Consider the following 22,500-nt stretch of genomic DNA (forward strand, 5'->3'; position numbering starts at 1 on the left):
GTCCTACAGTCCCTGTGATGATTAGAAGTTAGTAAATTAGAAATTAGTTCAAACACCCAACTCTTGTAGTCTTGTAAGGAAGCTGCAAAGTTCGTTTACTCTTTTATGAAGAACAGAGGGTGTGACGAGCTTGGGTTTCCTCTAGTGACAAGGTGTCAATAGAGGACTGCCTCCTATAACGCTGCTTCTCTCTCAGGCGATGGGAATGCCACAGGTCAAAATATGTTTGGGATGGTGCACGTGTTAAAAACCTATAGAAGTGCATTATTTTCTGCAGACTGCAGGTGACGTTCACTGTCTCTTCTCTCTCCTTCAGTGTGTGATTTTGACCGAAGCCAGATTGAGCCTACAGAAGAGAGTCAATGAGTTCTGTCACTCGCAGCTACCCCCCATCAGAGTAAGTCCACAGTCCCCGCAGTGGTTATACATTACAGAGCATCAGCTGAACCGTGTCTTCTATATCTGTAGGAACCTATAGTCAGATATTAATCAGAGTGTTTACCTTGTGTCTTTGCCAGTTCATTGGCTGTGACGCGTACGGCATCTGTCTGCGAGTGTTTTGTGATTTTGGAGAAGAGTTCGAGGTGTCGGATCCCACCGGAGAGGAGCCCAAGGAGATTTTCATCCAGACTGTCACTCAGGTAGGCTGAACATGTCAGACATCGCATAAACGTTTCCAACTGGAGAGAATTTATTTCATCCTATCAGACTTCTGTGTGTAAGCTGGATTTCTCACATTCATCTTTTGGGAAATATGAGCCCACAAAGACGGTGTCTGTTTTCCTTTTTGACCGTGCAGGACAATCCTGGGGTGGTAACCTGCATGGACAACCAACCACATGGCCTGCAGACAGGCCAGAGCGTCGTCTTCAGAGAGGTCAACGGCATGGTGGAACTCAACGGCACCGCGCAGCAGGTTTCAGGTATTATTTCCACACGGTCAGCCTGTTTGATGTTTTTAAATAATATTTAATGCAAGTTTGTTATTACTTGCATCACGGCAGCACATATGTCTTATGAACTATAGATTTATACATGGAAAAACTCTTGTTTGTAACATACTGGGAGAAAGATATTTACTTTTCCATCATCTAATCTAAGTGATTTGTGTGTGTGTTTGTGTTATTAGTCCTCTCCCCTCACAGTTTTGCAATAGGAGACACGTCCCAACTCCAACCATATGCACATGGAGGTTTCTTTGTTCTGGTGAAAACCCCCAAGACGTACAATTTTGTAAGTGAACTAGTCAGAAATATGTAATTTGAATAAACAAACGGTAACTGCATTTCTAAATGAATGCATTTTTTGGTGTGTGTGTGTGTCACACTGAAGTTTTGCATCTCTGTGTTTCAGGAGACGATGGAGAGACAGTTGTGTGATCCTCAGGTCTTGACCCCAGACTTGAGTAAACCAGAGGTGAGAGTCTGCAGCATTTTCTGGAGGCCACATCACAAAGCTAATTATTTTTATTGACACATAAGATAAAATACTTCCAGTTACAGGTATACAGTGATCCTTTTTCTTTTTTTACATATATGCATGTGTAACAAAAAACAAAAGAACAGAGAACACCTCCCCCCTGCGTCCCAATTCGGCTCATGACCAACATGCACATTACTGGTTATTTATGCAATATAAAATATACACCATTGAAATACAAAGATTCAATCAGGTAGTACAGTGGTCCCTCGTTTATCGTGGGGGATACGTTCTAAAAAAAACCTGCAATAGACGAAATCCGCAAAGTAATCAGCTTTATTTTTTATGTTTTAAGGCCGTAAAACCCCTAACCACACACTTTTCTACACTTTTCTCAAACAGGCATTAACATTTTCTCACGTTTCTCTTTTATTTAAACACTCTCAAAGTTCAAACTTTCGCAGATTTAACAAAAATAAGTACAACACTGTATTAGTAAATGAAACCGTATTTCACAGTTTCTCTGACGGTGCCTCTTTGTCCAGGCGCTGCTCCGCTCTAACGGCTTTTTCCTCTGAAGGCCTTGGTGCAGGTGTTTTTTTTTCCCGAGTGCAGAACATACAACGCATTTTGTAGAGTACTCCCTTAGCCAATCAGGACGCCGAACACAATGTGCGTTCATACTGTACAGTACGCGAACCGCGTTATAGTGAGGGACAATTGTACCTCTAAATTAGTGAAATGGGAAATAAAAGGTTGCCATTCATGGAAGAATTTGGCTGTACATCCTCTCAATGTATATTTAATTTTCTCTAAGCCATCGGGCGATAGAAGGATATTTAGCAGACTTCCAATTCAACAATAATAAACTTCTTGCAAGCAAGGATGTGAAAGCTATAATATCCTTTTGTGTAGAGTTGAGTACAAGTAAGGGGTTAGGAATAAAGCGGAGCAAAGCTGACTCACTGTCCTACAGCACACCAACAGAAAGCAATAACTGGTGAAGCAGGTGAAGACTGAACTAATTAATGAGGTTTCATACCTCCAGGGGCCATATGCTTCTTAGGGCTTATTCCTTTTTTCCTGCTTCATGATAACCAGCTTTCTGAGTCGTCGGTCATCCTTGCTGTGCGATACAGACTTCAGTTCAGATACACCTGGTTGTTTTTGTTTGAGTTTAACCGAACATCAAAATCTACCCATCAGGCCCCGCTACAGATCCACGCCGCCATGCTGGCTCTGGACGCCTTCCAGGAGCAGCACAGTAGACTTCCTAACATTGGGTAAAACAAAATGTTTTCTAACTTTTTCTATGTTCTGTAACTCCCATCGGTACCTGAGGATGTCGTTTTGTGGTGCGACACATTCAGTTTTTGAGCAGTTTCACTTTGATGCCATCAGGTGTTTACAGGATGCTGAGGTTTTACTGAAGCTAACCGAAGAAGTGAATGCAACTCTCAGGAACAAAGTGAGCTGCTTTTTTTTTTTTTCCATCCCTCATGTTTTCATTCTCTTGAACCTGCAAAGATGCACGTATACCCACACCGCCTCGCTCTCTCCATCCTTCCAGGCTTCTGTGAATACCGAGTTGGTGCGCTGTCTGTCGAGAACGGCGAGGGGAACTCTTCCCCCGTTAGCAGCAGCTGTAGGAGGTCTAGCCAGCCAGGAAGTTCTTAAGGCCATCACAGGGAAGTTTGCACCACTGCAGCAATGGGTAGGTCACTGAATTTGTACTAGCTTTAACTTTAATTTGATCTTTTTTTTTGCCGGTTAATTTCATCTCTCTCTCTGTTTCTCCCACGTTCAGTTTTATCTCGATGCCATCGAGGTCGTCAGGCCGCTTCAGTCTGTTCCTGCTGAGGAGTTTCTCCCAAGGGGCGATCGCTACGACGGACTGCGAGCTTGTATCGGTGAATCGATGTGTCTAGAACTGCACAAGCTCAGGGTCTTCATGGTAAGGACTGTGCAGCACAGAGGCCTCCTCCTCGCTTTCTTTTAAATTATTTTTATGTCCATTTTTAAACCTACGACGTCTCTTCAGGTGGGCTGCGGTGCCATAGGCTGCGAGATGCTGAAAAACTTTGCCCTGCTTGGAGTGGGATTGGCCAGTAGTTCAGGAGAGGTGGGCGATCTTTCTTTCTGTGTTTCCTCTCCTCTGTTTCTGCAAGATATTTCAGTGACACCTCGCGTCTGTCCATTTTCAGGTGTGCATCACAGACCCAGACCTTATAGAAAAGTCCAACCTCAATCGTCAGTTTCTCTTCAGACCGCATCATATACAGGTGAACAGATGTCCTCCACCCTTCTCACCTCCCATTTGTGATTCTTTCCTGTAACCTTGGCTTATGTAGACGACCTCAACGCAACGCTGCAACCAAAGTCCCTCTTTTATTAGTTGCTGAAATGTTTATTCTGCTGTGCAGCTGTATTATGTAAGAAAATAGAAAAACATGGAGTCAGAGTGACACTCTAAAGCACTCGGAGTACAATCGGAGTTAAAAATAAACTTGACCACACAGATATTCACCCTTTCCTCGTCTGGTCTTTGTCAGAAACCGAAGAGTACAACGGCAGCAGAAGCCACTCGTGATATCAACCCCGACCTTCAGGTGGACGCTCACCTCAACAAGGTGTGTCCAGCCACTGAGAGCATCTACAATGACTCCTTCTACTCCCGACTGAACCTGGTGGTCACCGCGCTGGACAACGTGGAGGCTCGGAGATACGTAGACAGGTCGGTGCAAATACTCTCTCCACCCTTCATCGTAAACGTAGAGAGGGCATGTTTATGACGTGGATGTAGAATCTGGGAAGGTACTTTATGTGTTTCTGCGTGCATTTATATTTCAGCCGCTGTTTATCCAATCAGAGACCCCTCCTGGACTCTGGCACCATGGGAACTAAAGGACACACAGAAATCATTGTGCCAAATCTGACAGAGTCTTACAATAGCCATGTGAGTATGTGCGAGAGTTCCTCAGGTTCCCTGCAGTATTTCAGTCTCAGACCTCCTTCATAGACACTCTCTCCTTTCCTTTGCTAACCAGAGGGACCCCCCAGAAGAGGAGATCCCATTCTGCACTCTCAAGTCTTTCCCTTCTGTTATAGAGCACACCATTCAGTGGGCCAGAGACAAAGTGAGTCTGCTTCAAACCCAACCTGTACCTGTATTTGTCAGCGGACTGTCCTAAATTATTATTTTTCTTCGTCTAGTTTGAGAATGCGTTTGTCCACAAGCCCTCCATGTACAACTCGTTCTGGCAGACCCACCCCTCGGCTGAAGTGGTGCTGCAGGTAAGAAACGTGTTGCTCTGATTTATATACATAGCGTTTGTGTTGATGTCAGTAATAAAGTGTGTGTTTGTGTGTGTGCAGAGGATGCAGGCAGGGGAAAGTCTGGAGGGGTCATTCCAGGTCATTAAGCTGCTGAGCAGACGGCCGAGCCACTGGGAACAGTGCATCGCGGGCGCCCGTCTGAAATTTGAAAAGTATTTCAAGAGAAAGGTGACGAGTCTCCTCCTGAAAATAGATGATCGTTAAATAAATTGCGTGTTCCGCATCTGTGTGTTGATGCGAGCTCCACTTGTTGTTTTTACGCAGGCACTACAACTCTTGCACTCTTTCCCGCTGGACACGAGGTTAAAAGATGGAAGTAGGTTTTTCTCAAACACACCTAGACCTATAAAGTTATCAAATCATTAAACGATGAATCAAATAATTCTTCTTCTCTTCCTTAGGTTTGTTTTGGCAGTCCCCAAAAAGACCTCCAACACCTTTAGATTTTGACTTGAAAGACTCTTTGTGAGTGCACTCTTGTATTACACTTCAAGCCTTCCTCGTATTGTACGTTTCATATCTAAGCTTGCCAAACTCTCTCTCTCTCTCTCTCCGTCAGGCACTTCACTTTCATTGTCAGCACTGCCCGGCTCTTCGCAGGGATTTATAATATCCCTTATTCAGAAAAAGTAGGTCATGTACACTCATGCATACACTCCCTTAAACACACACACACACACACTGAGTTAACTGGACTTTGCCTTTCTCAGGATCTCTCCGAAGAGGTGGTGACCAGGATTCTCTCCGATGTCAAGATTCCCGAGTACAGGCCCTCACAGAAAGTGAGCTTGTCCGTCTCCGTCTTTGATTTCCATCAGAGTGTTAAAAAGCGTCCTAATCTTGTTGATTGTTGTGGATCTGTCTCTCCTCAGTGTATAGAGACGGACGAGACGGCGAGGAAGCCAGATCAGATAAAGATGCCTCTGAGCAGCGAAGAGGAGAGGGAGGCCATCACACAGCTGGAGCAGGCCATTGCTACTGACGGCGTCACAGCAGGTTGGCAACTGCTAGATTTTAAATCTGAAACCCGGGAGTGGCGTTGAGTTACATCCATTAAAAGTGTGAACAGTTAGCCGACTGCAAACACTGTAAAACTGCTTTTAATAATTATCAATGCCTATGCTTTCACGTGCAGAGAGGTTACAGTTGAGTCCGCTGCAGTTCGAAAAGGACGACGACAGCAACGGCCACATGGACTTTGTGGCGTCGGCGTCTGCTCTGAGAGCCATGATGTACTCCATCGAGCCGGCCGACAGACTCAAGACCAAGCGCATCGCCGGCAAGATCATCCCCGCTATCGCCACGGCAACAGCTGCTGTGGCCGGACTGGTGAGAACAGTTTGAATATGTTTCAATATTGTGTCAGCAGCGTTACTGCATATCGGGGTTTATCCATTTGTTTAGACTTGATAATGCACACGACTCCGATATCTCTCCCTGTGAATGGAGAGCTCACAGGTAGTGACCCGACAAGTGGTGTGTTGTTATTGAACTGTGTTCAGACAGACAGGGTCCAAAATTATCCCCCACCAACTGTGGGCTGTCCGGCTGGTAAGTTTTCTCAGTTTACCTGCTGTTGGCGTCTAAATTTTGGACCTTGAATTCAGGAAAGAGTCCCCGTGCAATGGCAGACAGGGTTGGTATGCTCCAGTTATCGGAGTATCACAGTGCTCATCAATGAACCTCCAGGAGGAGCTACATTCGGTCCTGGTCCTGGAATAGTGGACTAGCTCTTTACTCCTGCAGGGTCGTGTGTTTTGCAAACTTGGTGAGAGCCGTGTCTGGATTTTTGGTGTTTTTAGTGGGTATTAGGATCCACCAGCATTTCTATCCACTTGATTTTCAAGGATCTTCAGATGCAGGGTCGAGGGGAGTGTCTGCTCTTTGCAGATGATGAGGTTCTCTTGGCTTCATCAGACCTTGACCTTCTGCACAAACTAATAGCGGCTGAAGTGTGAAGTGATCAGAGTCCTCCAGGTCTGAGGTTATGGCTTTGTGAGTGAGTTACAGCCCCGAGTAAAGGAGTACCAGTGTCTTGGAGTCTCGCTCATGAGTGACAATAAGATGGAGCGTGAGATGGACAGATGGATCGGTTTGGTGTCAGCAGTAATGTGGGTGTTCTATCAGATTGTGGTGAGAGAGGGAGGGAGCTGAGCGGGAATGCAAAGCTTTGGATCTTCTCAGTTTATTTATGTTCCAACTCTCATTTATGGTGATGAGCTGCAAGAAGTATATCATGGATGCAAGCAGCTGAAACAAAGCAGGGTAGAGTAGCTGGGCTAAGACGTAGAGAGAGAGATTAAGGCGCTCAGACATCTAGATGTAGAGCTGCTGCTCCTTCACGGTTCGGAGATCTGATCTGGACACCTTCCTTTGGAGGGTTTCCAGGCACCCTGGAGAGATTATGAATTCCAGGATCATTCAGGAGTAGTTGGTAAACATTGTTGGGGCCTGGCCTCGGATAAATGGCAGATTATGGATCGATGGACCGATGTTTAGACGTGATGGGATCTAACATATATATATTTGATCCATTCAGGTGGCCCTCGAGTTGATCAAGGTGGTCGGAGCTTACGAGTTTGAGTCTTTCAAAAACTGCTTCTTTAACCTGGCCATCCCTGTGGTGGTGCTCACTGAGCCTGCTGCAGTTAAAAGGACGCTCATCAGGTAAGGGCACGCATACACTGTCTCAATCTCACACTGCTGTGAGGAGATAAAATACTTCAAGTTGTGACCGTTCTCTGACGTCTTTCCCAGGGACAACATCTTCTTCTCCATCTGGGACTGTTGGACTATCTTTGGCCATGAAGACTTCACTCTGTCCGACTTCATGAACGCAGTGAGGGTGAGAAACTTTTCTTACTCGTATTGTACTTCATTAGCAAAAAGCCTGTTTTCTATCTTTTTAACATCTCTTTCTTGTGTTTTCAGGAAAAATATGGGATTGAACCCACGATGGTCGTCCATGGTGTGAAGATGCTCTATGTGCCTGTGATGCCCGGACATTCAAAGAGACTGAAATTAACGTAGGTGTTTCCTGAAGAATCTGCGTACCCTTCCCTCAAATATGATTTTTTTGGTTATATACATCTTCTTGATAAAACAAATCTGTTTTCTTTCACTAAGTTATTCTCACACTGAAATTATTCATCTTTTGTCTAAACTGAAGACTTAATTTTCTCTCTGACTCGCTGCAGGATGCAGAAACTGATCAAGCCATCGGTGGACCGCCGCTACGTCGACCTAACCGTGTCATTTGCGCCGGAGGCAGACGGAGACGACGACCTACCCGGTCCTCCGGTCAGGTACTACTTCAGCCGCAACGGAGAGACGCCCTGACACGTTCCTAGATGTCGTCCTCAAACCTCATGTGTCCTTACTTCACTTCTTTCATGTAAATTGTTGTACCCCGATAATCCGGGCCAGGGCCAAGAGCTTTCCCTTGGGGAGTTATCCGATAAGGGCAAAAAGCTCCTGGCCCCAAGCCCGAGCCCCCCGTACTTCAGAGCAGATCTAGCCAGTGGAACACGAGGCTGCTTGAGTAGCACTTAACTGTACCTGTGTACATATTTTCTTTGTTCTGTTTTCTACTCCGGTGAAATGCACAGCTCTGCCTGTGTCGATGCCTTAATTGATTAATAATCTTTTTTTTTTTTTTTTTGTTTGTGGCAGTGAGTCTGACTAAAACTATGTTTACAGAAAACTGCATTCACCCAACACACGGCCCCGTTTTAGTCTCATTTCTGTTTTTAAAAGTCTGCTAGGCCCTAAAAGAGTGAAAGGGGGTGATGGTGGTAGGACAGTTGATGTCGTTTCGGAGTTGGCGTCACATCTTCCTCTTCCTCAGAGTCGTCTCATTGGCTTTGAAACTATTGCCAACCACAGAATTTGCCAGTTGTTGTTGTCGTCGTCATCTCCCCTTTGTAGAAACCGGTCACGCCAATATTTGTTGTATGATTTTCAGAGGTGCAAGAAGGTCAGTGGATAACGGCGTAAAAAAAAAAAACCCACCAAAGATTCTGATTATCATTGTGTCCGCAGATGATTGTTCTCTTCTCATGATCACTTCGACTGCCTCATAAAAAACACACTTCTATCACGTTACAGAGCGACACGCGCGTTCGTCGACGCTTTGGGGGGCGGATATATCACTGACAAGCGTCATTTTATCACATCGCTCCAGAGTCGGTTGACGCAGCATTCGCGTGTTGCACTCATTGTAGCTGCTTAGTCGTACCTGGCTCCGTAAATACTAAAAGGTAATGACGGCATTGACACCAGTTAGCACTTTGGGTAAACGATAATGTTCCTCATTATGTAACGGCATGAGTTCAGCGGCTGTTTGACACATAGAAAAAGCCTTTTTTTTTTTTTTTACATCTGTACCAACATCTGGGATCACACTCCTATTTTAAACCATCATTTTTCTTTTTTTTAAAAAAGTCTTTGCTGTTCATGATCTATTTGTTGTATTTGTTTATGGATGTGTGTCTGTGACATGTATTTATTTACTTGTTACTCATTATTTTTTTGTGTCAAACTGAGCCTGTGTTGATGAGCTCTGTTGAGTCACGGTGCACTGGTTAATCGTTAAATCAATAATGAACACGAGTCATCCTAAAAAAAGGTTTATCCAGGGGTGTATAAATTGGCCGTATTTAGTTCCAGTTGAACGTTGTGAAAAGGGTCTGTAAGATACTCTGCGTTGGCTTAAATTGGCAATAAAGTCGATGTGAATCATTTAAAAATCTCAACTTTTGTATCGAGGTTATCGAGATCCACCCGCAGTGCACGAACAGGTCGCCTGTGTCCTCAAAAACGACTGAGACTAAAGTCACAAAATGCTTCCTGGACCACATTTATTTTTCCTCCCTCTCTCCCGCGTAACCAGTTGAGGTTTGCACAGAAAAAAAAAAACGTCGATCATACGGACAACACTTCTCGTGCAGTGAATGTCATAAGTGTAAAACAAAAACAGTGTTAACGAATGATGATGAAGATGATGATGTATGTTCTTGTGACAGACAACCAATCAACCAATGGTCCAATAAAAATGTGAGATTTCAGGATGTCCTCTAGACGAAAGCTGCTGTGTCTTGTTTCTGAAATGATTCGACGACTGACAACAATACTTGATTCAGATTTTTTTTTTTAATATTAGACGACATATTTCACTGTAAACTGAACACCTCTTGGTTTTGGATGTTAGTTTTTTAACATTTCATAGAGTAAACAATCAGCGTGTTGATAAATAACAAAAATAATTTGCTGCAGCCACAAAAAATAAGTTATTTCATATTATCATCTTTCATAAAATCTCATGACAAATGTATAACTTATGACTCTGTACACCAGAAAATGGAATAATACATAAATAATTACACATTCTACAGTTCATTTAGAGCTCTGGGGTCATTATTAATGTAGTGATTTTAAAAATAGCAGTATAATGTATTTCATTTCATCCAAAAATTCATATTATATGTCGAGGTCCTGCAAGTTGCCCCAGCTGGGTCCCACCTTGACTTTGGCCTTAAGTTTGACATACAGTTTCACGGCTGACTCCATCTCCCTCTTGACTATCTGAGCAACCTGACAGAAAACAGAGGAAGCAGGTAGATGAAGATCTCACGCATCCTCCCTTTACTACTACAGAAGATCCAGATATAATTGCCATACCTGTATGAGGTCTTCTTCTGTGGTTTCATAGATGAGCTCATCGTGCAGCTGCAGGACAAAGTACGCTCCTCTGCGCTGAGACGTCCCGGCTCTGCGGTGATTGCTGGCTGTATTAAAACAGACACCGTTTGACATCATCAGACATGATCACACACTCAGAAATGATACAGTGGCGATGTCTTCCTGCGTGTTTACACAGATTTAAGGAGGTTTAAGTCACCTGTGTGCTGGTGAGAGAGCGGAGCTGCGGGATACGTTTTACGCAGACGTTTCTGGATGTTCACGGTGGCAAGTTTGACAATGTCTGCAGCTGAACCCTGCACGGTGGTGTTCACAGCCTGACGCTCGGCCTGAAGGAGGAAGAAAGACATTTATAGAGCACAGCCTGCAAACACCATTTTCTGATTTTAAAAGATGCTCACATGTGCTTTGACGTGTGTATTGCTGTTCGTGATCCCGGGTAAGTATCTCCTGCGACCCATCAGTGTCTGAACGTAGCCGTTCTTTATGCAGTTCTTCACAGTTTCTCTAAGGAAAGCGTTGATCCCTGAAACACAGGACGGGACGTGGATGTAAAGCATCTTTACCAAACAGCAACCTCCACAGATGTGAAGTGAGGCCAACATGTAAGTGCCAAAACATGCAGTCCCTCAAACGACCACTTGAGGCTGGCTCCAGAAGTCAGTCCCCATGTTAAAGCAGAAATAAACATGTTTACAGCCTGGTACAAAAGAGTTTTGGACTGTACCGAGGGTTTTATAGAACTCACCTGTTCAAATTAAGGCTTAAAGTTATGCAGGATTAAGAGTGTGGACGATTTGACTGACAGGTAGGTGACGTCGCAGGTGGTTTGTTTGAGCAACCAGGCTCCATTCAATCCGCATCAGCTCCACCTTTTTGCCCATTTTTGGATGAGCCGTGAGGCGGCGTAGGCAGGACTGTCAAGATCTTTGTCTTCTCAGTACCTTCTTTTATAGATTGTTTAACTATAATGAAGATATAAACACTCCAAACTATATTGTGAACAGCTACTTATGTATGTAGGATGTAAAACAGTACCACAAACCTGTGCAGGTGTGTGTGTATACCTTTGTATCTGGCCTTGAAACTCTCTATGTAGCAGGCTGCGTCATTCTCTTCCACTCCCATTTGTTCCCCTAAAGACTTGGCTCCCATGCCGTAGATGATGCCATAGCAGATCTGCAAAACCCGACACGTGCACACAGAGGTGAGATTAGCATCGCGGTGTGTCCTGTCTTCTTCTCCCTCCTGCCTGGTTGTACCTGTTTGGCCTGTTGTCTGAGGTCGTCGTTCACAGACTCTTGGTCGACACTTTTCCACTCGGCAGCGATGCAGCGAAAGACGTCCGCTCCTCCATTCAGCACCTGGAGACACACGGTTTCATCATTTCTTTAACTTTTTTTTATTGACATTTGTGACATTTTTTTCTGTGCGTCTAAGCCACGGACCTGCAGAAGACGCTGATCCTTGGAGAGGTGAGCCAGCACTCTCAACTCCAGCTGGGAGTAATCAGCTGCCAAAATCATCCCACCTACGGCACAGTGCAGAAAGTCAAACAACGCTGATAAAACGGTGAGATGTGATCACCCGCGCAAATCAGCTACATCGTGATAGTAACCTGAAAAAGGTATGAAGGCATGTCTCATGCTGACGGAGAAGGCCGGGCCTCGTTCTGCACCGCCAGCTGCAACTGAAGGAGCCGCAGAACGTCTCTTCTTTCTGTAAGAGAGCAAACCGCCTCATTATATCAGTTATTTCATTCTGTGACATTAAATCCTGTCTTATTTTACTTTGAACACACTTGAAGCCTCTCAGGTACTCCCTCAGTGAACTTGATGTCGACCTACCCGGATTTGGTGGTCATGTGGCAGCTGTCTTGTGAAGGTGGGCTCTCACCCACCACCGTGGGCATGTGAATCTCAAAGTCTTTGGGCACGTTCTGTATGTTGGGCTCAGTGAAGCTCACTCGACCTGACGACAGAATGCATGAAGCGTTGCACAATAATTTACCATCGAGATGTGTCAGCAAAGACGGGCGCATGTAATGTGTTTGTGTGTGTTTTACCTGTGGCTGTGTGCGTCTGGGCGATCGGATATATCCTGTCCATGCTCAGCGTGGGGTGGTATTGCTTCTCTCTCTGCAGGGGGAACACCACTTTGGTCAAGGCGTTAGTGATCCGCCTCCACTCCAGAATCACGCCCGGCAGCGGGTGCAGAGGGCGAAGCTTCTCCAGAACGTCCTGCCGACACGGTTACAACTCGGTTTTAAACACAGCGAGTCAAAAGCAGGAGCGAGAATTTTTACGTAACGCAAAAAAAAGCAGTTTCACCTTGGTGGTGCTGAACTGCTTTCCAAGTCGCACTCTGCCACCTCCTCTCCTCGTGTAGCCCAGAGTCTTCTTAGTTTTCGATCCGGCCACGTCACCGTTTGGAGGCAGGTGGAGCTCTAAAAACAAGACCTACAGCAGCACAAATACATTTGGAAACTTCATGTTTTACTGTGTAAAGTCATTTGACACTTAAGAAAACTTGGCTGTGACAGACCTGTGCTATGTCGTCGATGCTGGTGAGGGAGAAGCTGTGCCCGGCCAGGTCGTAAGCCTGAGATTCCAGCGCTGCCAGTTTGGCTTGCATCACGTGCTTTTGTCTTTCGCACTCTTTAACACTGAAGCCAACTCCGTTCAATTCCAACAGAGCCAAAGACACTTGAGAGGGCATCTCGATGCTCCTGAATAAGTCTGACACACACACGTACAAAAACATCACATCACTGTGGAAATATTATCCGAATGTGTGTCAAAGTGTTTGCTCTTTGTACCGAGCATGCCGTCTTTCTCTAGCAGGCCAGCGAGGTGATTCATGACGGCGTGTACGAGCACACTCTTGCTCGCTGCCCTGACACGAGGACAGTGTGCGTGCGGGTTCCCGAGCCCGACGAGCAGAGGCAATTCTTTAGGACAGTAGACGGTCACCATGTTGGGTAGAGTCCTCTCCTCGGTGCCAGGGTCCAACAGCCAGCAGGCGACCTATGGTAGACGTCGAAGAGGGAGTTACTCAAGTTTGTTTCTGACATTTTCTGAAAGGTTCTTATCAAAACAATAAAGATTTTGTCCATTTTCATGACATGTACGTGTTGAAATGTGTGTGAATTGTTGGTGCGTCACCTTCGGATCTTCACAGTTTCCTTCCAAGCTGATACCACAGCTCTGCACTAGCCTCTTGTACACCTGGATGACGTCGTACGTGACAACCACACCTCCTCTGTGAACATCCGATGTTCTGTTCAGACAGGTCTTCACCTGCGCCAACCTCTCACTCACTGGCAAGTCATCATCCAGTGGAGGAGGAGCCAAACTGGCGCTCAAACCTGATGGGGGGGTAAAGACAGACTGAACTGAAGACACACTTTTGGGGTGAGAGCTTGTGCATACGTGCAGGTGTGTGTGTTACCTTTGCTCTGCTCTTGCTGCAGAGACATGTAGTACGCATCTCTTGCTCCCCAGCACACTGACAGTCCTATCAACACGAGTCCATCACTGTCTCTGACTGGAAAACCGTCGGCGCTGTGGAGCTTCTGATGAGCTGCTGACGCTGCACAGAGAACACGTGCAGGGATGAGGAGGCTGCACACAACACAGGCTGTGCTTGTAAAGTAAGTATGTGAAGTATTATCAGCAAGATTTACTTACTTACTTTACTATTTTAATATTATATCTCGTGTTTTTGCATGAATATTACTGCTTTATTAATGTATGTTACAACTGTAGATGTTTAACTACTTTACATACTGTTAGTTAGTTTAATCTACAGCAATGCATCATAATCTATCAGATCATTTGTTTGTAGACTCGTCCTGTGAGAACCGTCCATCTCTAATAAAGTCAACTTTTTATGAGCTCGGGAAAACAGCTCTGCGGCGATGCGTTTCATAACCCACAGGATGAATCGTTTATTCAGCTTAAAAAGCAGGAGAATCTTCCACCCAACCCACGAAGGAACACTTCATCCTTCAGTTTATTAGAAAAATTCACTAAATATGGAGATTTATAAACCGATATCTGAACCTTAACTGGAAACAGAAGCTGTCAGACAAATGTAGCGGAGTAAGAAGTATAATATTAACCTGCCCTAGGAGTATAAAGTTGCATGAAATGGAAATACTCCAGTAAAGTACCTTGAATTTGTACTTGAGTACCACAAATGCACCAAAGGAGACTTCTCTGCAGGAAATATTTGATGTGAATGTTTGGGTTAGAGCTTGTACTGCCAGTTAATGTCACTTCATTACATTACATTACCTCTCCTATGTCTCTCTCCTGTTTCCCCCTCAGGCTGCTCTCTGTGCTCCCTCTTCTCGCAGGCCAGAGCCAGAGAGTACCGCTCCTTAGTTTTCCATTCGTTAACGAAAGTGTCGAAGAGGCGCCTGTCACTCGCCACGTCTATGATGGAGAAGGTCCCAGAGTTGCTGGAACTCAGTGATGCATCCTGGGACAGCTGAAGGGTGAAGCCTTCATCGGTCACAGGTGATTCTCCGTCAGATGGAGGCTTCGGCCGGGAGGTGGACAGAGGTGCGGAGACTCGAGGAGGGCTGAGAGTCTGGAGTTTTGTTTTTGAACTTGAACCTGGAGCAGGAAGTTGTTTCTGAACCAGCTGCTGAGCGTCGGCCTCTGATGGATGATCACTGCGTCCTGGGCGAGATTTCGAAGATTTCGCGTTTGCTGGTCTCCGTCGCCCGAGCGTCGAGGGAGTCGACTGGTTGAGCGGCTGAACGGTGAGAGGCGACTGGACGGACGAGGTGGTCAGTTTGACTCTGGGTGTGACGGGTGGCGTTTCTTGAGTTGGGGGGATAAGATCTCCAGCAGAGGCCGGTCTCTCTGTTACATCCTCACTGTCACGTCTTGATGGTTGTTCCTGTCGAGTATCAACTTGAACATTTGGCTTTGCCCTTTTTCTTTCTGCCTGTATCGAGGGCTGAGGTAGATCTGGAACTTCTGCTGTATTTGCAGCATTTGTGAGTGTATGAGTGGCTGTGTGGCCTGTTGTGTTCTGCCAGGTCTGGTCAGACATACTAGGCCACCGGTCAAAGATCTCTTGTAAACCGGGGCTGCAGTAAAGAGTGTTTTCAGGTGTGCTTTGGACATGTGGGTGTTTAAAAACAGCATTATCTGACAATCTGTCCTGCCCTTTTTTCATTTTCTTTTCCCCTTCCATCATTTCCTGCTTCCCATCTGCATTGCCTTGATTACTACTGGTTTTATTCTCGCCATACTCATTTTCAGTACTGGTAGCTGGCTGTGGCTGCATCTGATTGGGCTTAGGTTGTGATTCTGACAGCTCATCAGGACGAACGTGGTCTGCGTCTGGTTGCTGAGCCGTGTGACGACCGCCCTCTTGCTCTTTCTGAGTTCTTTCTGTGTGTTTGAGTAAGCTCTGCCTCTCCAGAAAGTGTTCCCCCACCAACAGCGAGTCTCCCCACTCTGACAGGTTAAAAGAGGACTCGCCCCATTGGATCGCCTCCTGCCGCTCCGCCTCCTGATTGGCGAGGAGCTCGCTGTGTCTTCGCTCCTGGGTGGATGGAAGACGGAGCTCGTCTCCCGTCTCCCGGGCGACACATTCCTCCTCGTCAGATTGGTCGAGGAGCTGGTGTGAGCTCAGACCGGCGAGCAGAGAGCTGTCGTACAGGCTGTCGAACAGGAAGCTGCTGCTTCTGTTGACGCTCTCGGATGCGGCGTCCTCATCGCCGCCTTCGTCTTTATCTTCCGCTGCATTATCAGGAGAAATCTGTAAAAAACAAAACAAAACATCATACATTTTGATTTTTAAGAGCCAAACTATGTGGATGTGATTGTAATCGGCACATAACGGATGATTCAGATCACTCACCTGGTGGCTGGCGTTAAGGATGAGCTCCATCTGACTATCTGTGATAGAAATATTGAATCTGGGACATGCATTATCAGGGGATTCAAGCCTGTTACTTCCTTCATTTGCATCCTTATCCTGCTCTGCAGCCGCTTCTAACATTTCCTCCTCTCTTATCTGTTCCGCTTCTCCCGCCTGATTCATACCTCTATCGCTCCCATCTGCTTGTCGGCATGCCTGCTGAACAATGATTCTTTCTGTCTGAGTGTCCAGCTCAAAGCTGTCACCAAAAGTCTCTTCTCCCTTTCGAACGGCTCCTTCGTCTCTCTCATCTCCCGTGTACAGCTCAGGAGATGAAAACTTATCTACCTCTTTGCTGTCTATCCTTCGTCGCTTGGCCTCGGGAGAGAATAAGGGAGCGGAGGCGGGAGAGACGGAGTCTTGCATGTCTGCATTTGTAGGTGCAGAGACACCAGGAGGGGTTTGAACAGTTGAAGACACCTGACCTCCAGGTGCTGAAGAAACCTCTGCGGGCTTTGAGTGCGACGCCTGTGCAGTCTCTACATTGTCTTGTAGGCTTTTGTCGGTCTGTATAGAGTGGAGGACTTTGCTCAAGGCTCTCGAGTGCTTCAGTCTACCTGGCTGCACAGGTGAGGCGACAAGCGCTGTGGTACCGTCTCCCTTTGGTGTAGAAACACCACGTTGTTCCTCTATTCGGGATACTGGAGCTCTGAACCGAGGGGGAGGCTTTGGGGAAGGAGACGGCCGAGGATGTGGCATCAACTGAGGCAGAGGACTCGATACAATCTCAGCCAACTCTTGTGTCAGGCTCCTTTCAGGAACAGGACGAGTCGCTTGACGAGTCTCTGGTCTGATCAAGACAATCCCTTCACTCGTCTCCTCTTTTTGTGGCTCTGCTTTTTTCTGCTCATCCCCTCCTTGATTTGATCTTGTGGTCTTTTGTTTTTCTCTTTTTTCATCTGGATCTTCTGTCTTATTAGCTGTCGTCTTATCTTTGTTTGTTTCTTTGCTTCTTTCCACTTGCGCTTCGTTGGCTGTTTCTGGCTCTGTCCTGTCTTCCCTTCTGCACTCCAATAACTTTCTGTCCACTATCTTGTCTTCAGGCTTTGACTTCTTTTGCTCTCTCTTGACTTCTCCTCCTGCTCTCTCCATTTTCATCCTTTTCTCATGCCTCTGTTCTTCCTTATTCTCTTTTCCACGTCTGCTCACGCCTCCGTCTCCTTCTTGGTGATCTTTAAAACTGTCCACCTGTGCTTCGCGGGAGCCGAGATGTGAGGCAGATGAGGTGTCCGAGTCGCTGCTGTGATGATCATCTGTGACGTTTACAGCAGGAGCCTCAGGAGGAAGTGATGCCGGGTCCCACCGAACCCCTAGCTGGGCCAGGTCTTCCTGAAGGAGGAGTCTCGCCTCGGACACGATCTCGACGGCAGCTTCTTGTTCTGTGAGCGCCCGACCACCGGCGACCCAGACGCAACGGAGGCTCCGTCTCTCAGCTGCCTCCATCTCACTCTCATCCACTGCACGCTTAGAGCTGAGAAAGACAGACAGTACGACGTCGGCTTCACATCTGGGGTCATGTTTCAGGGAGGCTACAGCTTGGTGTGCTGATGCTACAGCTGCACATACTATATGCAGAGATTTACAGGAACGTAAATGCTCGAGTTTTGCAGCATAAATGTATTTAAATAGAAGAATTCGTCCATTTAAATACATCTGTGGTTTGGATTGAATGTGCAGGTTTTATTCTTTTCAAGTGTCTTTTCATGACACTTTAAACCACTTATTTATGGTGCATGGGTTGTATTTGTAAATGAATGTCAGCATCTGCAGCATTTACTTCACCGAAATCTATCTAATATCCATTTTTATCTTACTGGAACACACACCTACCTCTTAAATGGGACAGCGTTCCTCAAGGCCTTCTCCACATCAGCTACAGTCGCCCTCGCTAATTCAGCAACAGTACAGAGGCCTTGTGCGTAGAGCGTTCTGGCTCGCGTCGCGTTCAGGAGGGAGACCCTGACGAGGTCGACCAGCTCCCTCTGGACCCCAAAGCTCAGCCTGGTCTGGTACTGGGACAAAAGCAGCTCCATGTTGTGCCAGCCCAGACGCTTGCAGAACACCGTGACCATACCTGAAGGGACGGCAGAGCGTTTCTGTCAGATGCACAGCTGAGAATATGATCTCATGACATTTAATTACTGATGTTTTGCTTTTCATGCAGGGTTCTTTTGGGGTTTCTTTCTGTTGTTCGCACCATAATTAGGATAATATGTACTCACACCCAGACAAAAATGCTTTTTGAGGCGCGTTTAAAAACACACCCACTCAGTCTGGATTACACAAGCTCCTCATAAACCCTCTCACAGTAACGTGATGCAAGAAGCATGAGCACAAGAAACGATACACGGCTCCGGAGGAAGCATGTAAGTGCCGAAACATCAGCTAATGGAGTCTTGCTGTATATCCGTCATTCTAAAGTGCTCCTGCTTCTTGCATCGAGTTACTATACTTGTTACCGCCCTCCTCTTTTAACGTTAAGTCTCGTGTAGGAGTCAAAGTCGGTACCGGCATACGTGGACGCAGACTGCTGGAGAGACTGTAGCTGCCCACGGTTGCAGTTGTATTTGGATGCCACTGTTCCCAAAGGCACCTCATTCACCAGATCCTGTAGCACAAGGGTGGTGAAAAACCTGTGAAGAGACACGACAAAGAGAGGATGTTGAGGACAAAAAGTCCTACGCAGTGAAAACAGCTTTATTTGTTGTTCAACACTCAGGGGATGGATCCGGTTTGCTAAGGGTCTCACTTCTGGGTCATCTTTTATACAAGGGCCCTAGACTTGGGAATCATTGCGAATAAAGGAAGAGGATACAACAGCTCAAGCACCTGAATACAATAATATAATCGTGAACAATTATTATCCATAAAGCAGAATGAAATGAATAAAATTTGGTTTTTAAGCCACGTCAGTGACTCTTAGGCAACACTATGATACACATATAGTAGTTTGTGGAGTTTTATATAAATATCTGCATTACCGTTTATGAATAGCCATCTGTCTACGCTGCTTCTCCGTCTTGGCGACAAGCTTGCCGCTGACGGATCGTGCGAGAAAACCTTCCTGGACGCCCACCAGCTCCGCCACTCTCTTCATCGACGACGAGAGCTGCTCCCACAGACAGAAGAACTGATACCAATCTATGGTGGTCCACTCTGCGTACAACGGGGTGATCTGAGGGGAATTTGGACATCTGTAAATAGTGTGCATTGGAGGACTGGTCTAGATTTGTGTATTAAGCACAGTATTAATAGAAGAAATGTGCGTACCAGATACAGAATGTGCAAGTCATTTTCCAGTACAAAGCCTTTCATGGCTCGTTGGAGATCTGCGAATACTCCCAGAGCCTCGGGAGGGGAGAGGGAGGAGGAAAGGGTGGCGGCACCGAGTTGAGTCGGACAGTATCGCTCTTCTGAACATGCAAAGACAGATATGAAGTAGTTGTAATGTTTCAAAAGTGGTTCCCATCTGAATAAAGCACCATTTTGTACCAGTGCTTCAAGTGGCAGTACCTTCTCCATCCGTCTGGATACTGATAAATTCATTGTCTATCAGCCATTCAACACAGGCCTCAATAGCTCCTTTGTTGGTCTCTTCATTCGACTCTTTTTTGCCGTCACATTTCATGCTGGCAGCCAACAGCGAGCATGAGGCATATAACCTCACATCCAGTGGAGTGCTGGCTACACCTCCGACAATGATCTGATTCAAAGAAGCAACATAAAACAATTGAAGGTAAACTAATCTGACCATGCATCCTCCATATAACTATTCCTTTAATTGTTTATCACCTCTAGGATGGCGCGCAGCATGCTGGTGGTGACACCTTCGCCCTCCCTTCTCACCAAGCAGCTACTGATTGGCTGAAGAGCCCCCCTGAGGAGACTAATACCTTTCTGGCGCTCAGCCTCTTTACAAACCAGCACACTCTCCCCTGAAAGAGGACAAACAAAACGACAAAAAAGGTGAAGCCAAAAGAGAGATGTCGAATCTTTTGCCCCCCCTCCCCCTTTTTCCCTCCATACCTGTAGTATCTACCCCCTTTCTCCCGGCTCGTCCAGCCATCTGTTTGTACGTGAGCGGGTCCAACAGGTGTCCGTTGAAGGTGGGGGTTCGGATGATGACCCTGCGAGCTGGCAGATTAACCCCAGAAGAGAGGGTAGAGGTGGCAGCCAGGACTCTGACCATGCCCTGACGAAAAGCTCCCTCCAACACGTCCCGTTCGTCAAAGGTCAGACCTACACACACAAAACGTATCTATCTGAACCGTTCTGCCTGCAGCTTGTTGTGGTGAAGAAGTTGTGTGAGTGTTTACCAGCGTGGTGGAAGGCCACCCCCCACGGTACAGTCCGCTGGAGGATGGGGTCTAAACCGGCCGGGGTTCGTCTCAACTGGGCTAGAACATCCACCAGTCCCTCCTGATCCAGACTCATGGGCTGTGGCTCTGTGTCACCCTGACGATCTTAAAAGGATGAGCTACAGTTAAACAACTTAATATAGCGTATGCAAAAAGTTGGTGATTTTGAGATGACACTTAAATTCCACGTACCAGGACGTCTGAGGTTGTAGAACTCTCTGGCGATGCTGTCCGCCAGTTTCTCACACCAGTTCTTCGAGGGGCAGAACAGCAACACAGAGCGGCCCTCCTTCACAGTCTCATAGCACAAACTCACTATGTGGTCATCATCACCCTTTATGGAAGTGCAAAACACACGCATGATTACATTACTCCTCTTGAGAGAGTCGTGGACATCCATCACACATATTGGATAATATCACTCAGTTACCTTAATGTGCAGCGCGGGAGTGAACTGACGGACCACGGAGAGGCTCTTGTCGTAGATGTTGCAGCCCACCTTGAGATGCTCCTGCAGGGGTATCGGTCTGTAGTCGGTCTGGTAAAGCTCTGCGCCTAACCAGCCAGCCAGGAGGGAGAGGTTAGGCAAGGTGGCGCTCATACCTACGATCTGTACACCCTCAGAGAGAGACCTAAGAGATACAGCGTTGAATAGATTAATAGGTTAACCCATAGCGACAGAACAGGATGTTGAACACTGTAGACAGACACACTAACGGATACAAACCCAGTGGTGTTCTGCTTCTGTGCAATGTAGCGGATTTTGGTTAAGAGCAGTTCCAGTAGATATCCTCTTCCAGAATCTCCAACCATATGTAACTCATCCACCACCACCATACCTAGCAGTATGCACAAAAATAACAACCTTTCACACTCATACTCTGCGTTATACTTAAGAAACACCCAACTATCAGTGGCATATTACCTAGTAGACCCATACTGTCCTCTTCAATGAGTCTGTTAACGAGAGAATTGGCTTTCTCTATGGTGCAAACAGCCATATCCAGCGATGTGAACCCTCCAGCAGCCGAGGTGCTGCCCATATATCCCTCCACGCGAATTCCTGCCTCTTCAAATACGCTCTACAAGCCCAGAGAAAGATTGAAACATACACGGACAACACAATGTTCATAACAACATGCATGTTTTTTTTTGTTTGCCTCACCTGAAGATAGTGCATCTTCTCTTTGGCCACAGACACAAACGGCAGAATGAACAGCGCTTTTCTTTTTGTCTCCAACACACGCTTTAACATCAGCAGCTCTGACACCAGAGTTTTTCCAGCACTGGTTGGGGCTGAAAAAAAAAGGAAGAAATATAAAAGCTGAAAAAAAGTTCCCACAGATGCTGCAGAAATATGTTCAAGTCTCTTACCAGAGTACACCAGGTTGCCTCCCTGCAGCACCTGTCCGACGGTGAGGCACTGCGCCTGCCACTCGAACATGTGAGTCACTCCGTGTTTCTGGTAGCGCTCCAAGATGGGTTTCGGTAAGCCCCAGCTGGATAACAGCAGCTTTTCAGCATGCGCCGCAGGAGCACGCAAGGCGACGCCTGCAGCAGAGCACAAATAAAGCACTTTACACACAGCAGACTGCTACTTAACTTCACTTTATTTCAAGGAAACACAATCTAATCTTAGATATAACTGTAATTCAGGCTTATCGTGTGTTCACTGCTTTGTGCCACTGTCTTTTATTGATATCAAATTTGAGGATTTCCATCCATACCATGCACTTATTTTTCT

General features: G+C 46.3%; 2 protein-coding genes across 2 annotated transcripts in view; one reads left to right on the top strand and one right to left on the bottom strand.

The window, feature by feature from the left end:
* Positions 1-9,821, top strand: part of uba6 (ubiquitin like modifier activating enzyme 6) — a 24,679-nt gene extending 14,858 nt beyond the window's left edge. Inside the window, 26 exon segments of the mRNA XM_027282544.1 lie at positions 317-397; positions 519-641; positions 800-923; positions 1,130-1,233; positions 1,354-1,416; positions 2,626-2,702; positions 2,821-2,887; positions 2,990-3,133; positions 3,227-3,373; positions 3,461-3,541; positions 3,624-3,701; positions 3,972-4,153; positions 4,270-4,375; positions 4,467-4,556; positions 4,633-4,713; positions 4,795-4,923; positions 5,020-5,071; positions 5,157-5,220; positions 5,315-5,384; positions 5,466-5,537; positions 5,628-5,751; positions 5,891-6,084; positions 7,295-7,422; positions 7,513-7,600; positions 7,687-7,781; positions 7,953-9,821. Of these exon segments, the coding sequence (XP_027138345.1) occupies positions 317-397; positions 519-641; positions 800-923; positions 1,130-1,233; positions 1,354-1,416; positions 2,626-2,702; positions 2,821-2,887; positions 2,990-3,133; positions 3,227-3,373; positions 3,461-3,541; positions 3,624-3,701; positions 3,972-4,153; positions 4,270-4,375; positions 4,467-4,556; positions 4,633-4,713; positions 4,795-4,923; positions 5,020-5,071; positions 5,157-5,220; positions 5,315-5,384; positions 5,466-5,537; positions 5,628-5,751; positions 5,891-6,084; positions 7,295-7,422; positions 7,513-7,600; positions 7,687-7,781; positions 7,953-8,094 (2,706 nt within the window). The 3' untranslated portion in view covers positions 8,095-9,821.
* polq (polymerase (DNA directed), theta) overlaps positions 8,416-22,500 on the bottom strand; it is a 15,794-nt gene continuing 1,709 nt past the window's right edge. Inside the window, exons 4-34 of the mRNA XM_027282961.1 lie at positions 22,131-22,307; positions 21,922-22,052; positions 21,682-21,838; positions 21,484-21,595; positions 21,187-21,388; positions 20,949-21,090; positions 20,715-20,861; positions 20,425-20,637; positions 20,191-20,333; positions 19,912-20,101; positions 19,669-19,811; positions 19,380-19,573; positions 18,907-19,031; positions 18,229-18,472; positions 16,339-17,869; positions 14,754-16,236; positions 13,906-14,046; positions 13,620-13,822; positions 13,274-13,481; positions 13,000-13,193; positions 12,786-12,914; positions 12,521-12,695; positions 12,303-12,426; positions 12,074-12,174; positions 11,904-11,986; positions 11,718-11,819; positions 11,523-11,634; positions 10,857-10,981; positions 10,655-10,784; positions 10,435-10,541; positions 8,416-10,347 (exon numbers count right to left, since the gene is read on the bottom strand). Of these exons, the coding sequence (XP_027138762.1) occupies positions 10,234-10,347; positions 10,435-10,541; positions 10,655-10,784; positions 10,857-10,981; positions 11,523-11,634; positions 11,718-11,819; positions 11,904-11,986; positions 12,074-12,174; positions 12,303-12,426; positions 12,521-12,695; positions 12,786-12,914; positions 13,000-13,193; positions 13,274-13,481; positions 13,620-13,822; positions 13,906-14,046; positions 14,754-16,236; positions 16,339-17,869; positions 18,229-18,472; positions 18,907-19,031; positions 19,380-19,573; positions 19,669-19,811; positions 19,912-20,101; positions 20,191-20,333; positions 20,425-20,637; positions 20,715-20,861; positions 20,949-21,090; positions 21,187-21,388; positions 21,484-21,595; positions 21,682-21,838; positions 21,922-22,052; positions 22,131-22,307 (7,382 nt within the window). The 3' untranslated portion in view covers positions 8,416-10,233. The remainder of the gene's footprint in view (positions 10,348-10,434; positions 10,542-10,654; positions 10,785-10,856; positions 10,982-11,522; positions 11,635-11,717; positions 11,820-11,903; positions 11,987-12,073; positions 12,175-12,302; positions 12,427-12,520; positions 12,696-12,785; positions 12,915-12,999; positions 13,194-13,273; positions 13,482-13,619; positions 13,823-13,905; positions 14,047-14,753; positions 16,237-16,338; positions 17,870-18,228; positions 18,473-18,906; positions 19,032-19,379; positions 19,574-19,668; positions 19,812-19,911; positions 20,102-20,190; positions 20,334-20,424; positions 20,638-20,714; positions 20,862-20,948; positions 21,091-21,186; positions 21,389-21,483; positions 21,596-21,681; positions 21,839-21,921; positions 22,053-22,130; positions 22,308-22,500) is intronic.

The sequence above is a fragment of the Larimichthys crocea genome, chromosome X, assembly GCF_000972845.2.
Source record: "Larimichthys crocea isolate SSNF chromosome X, L_crocea_2.0, whole genome shotgun sequence".
Taxonomy (NCBI): domain Eukaryota; kingdom Metazoa; phylum Chordata; class Actinopteri; family Sciaenidae; genus Larimichthys; species Larimichthys crocea.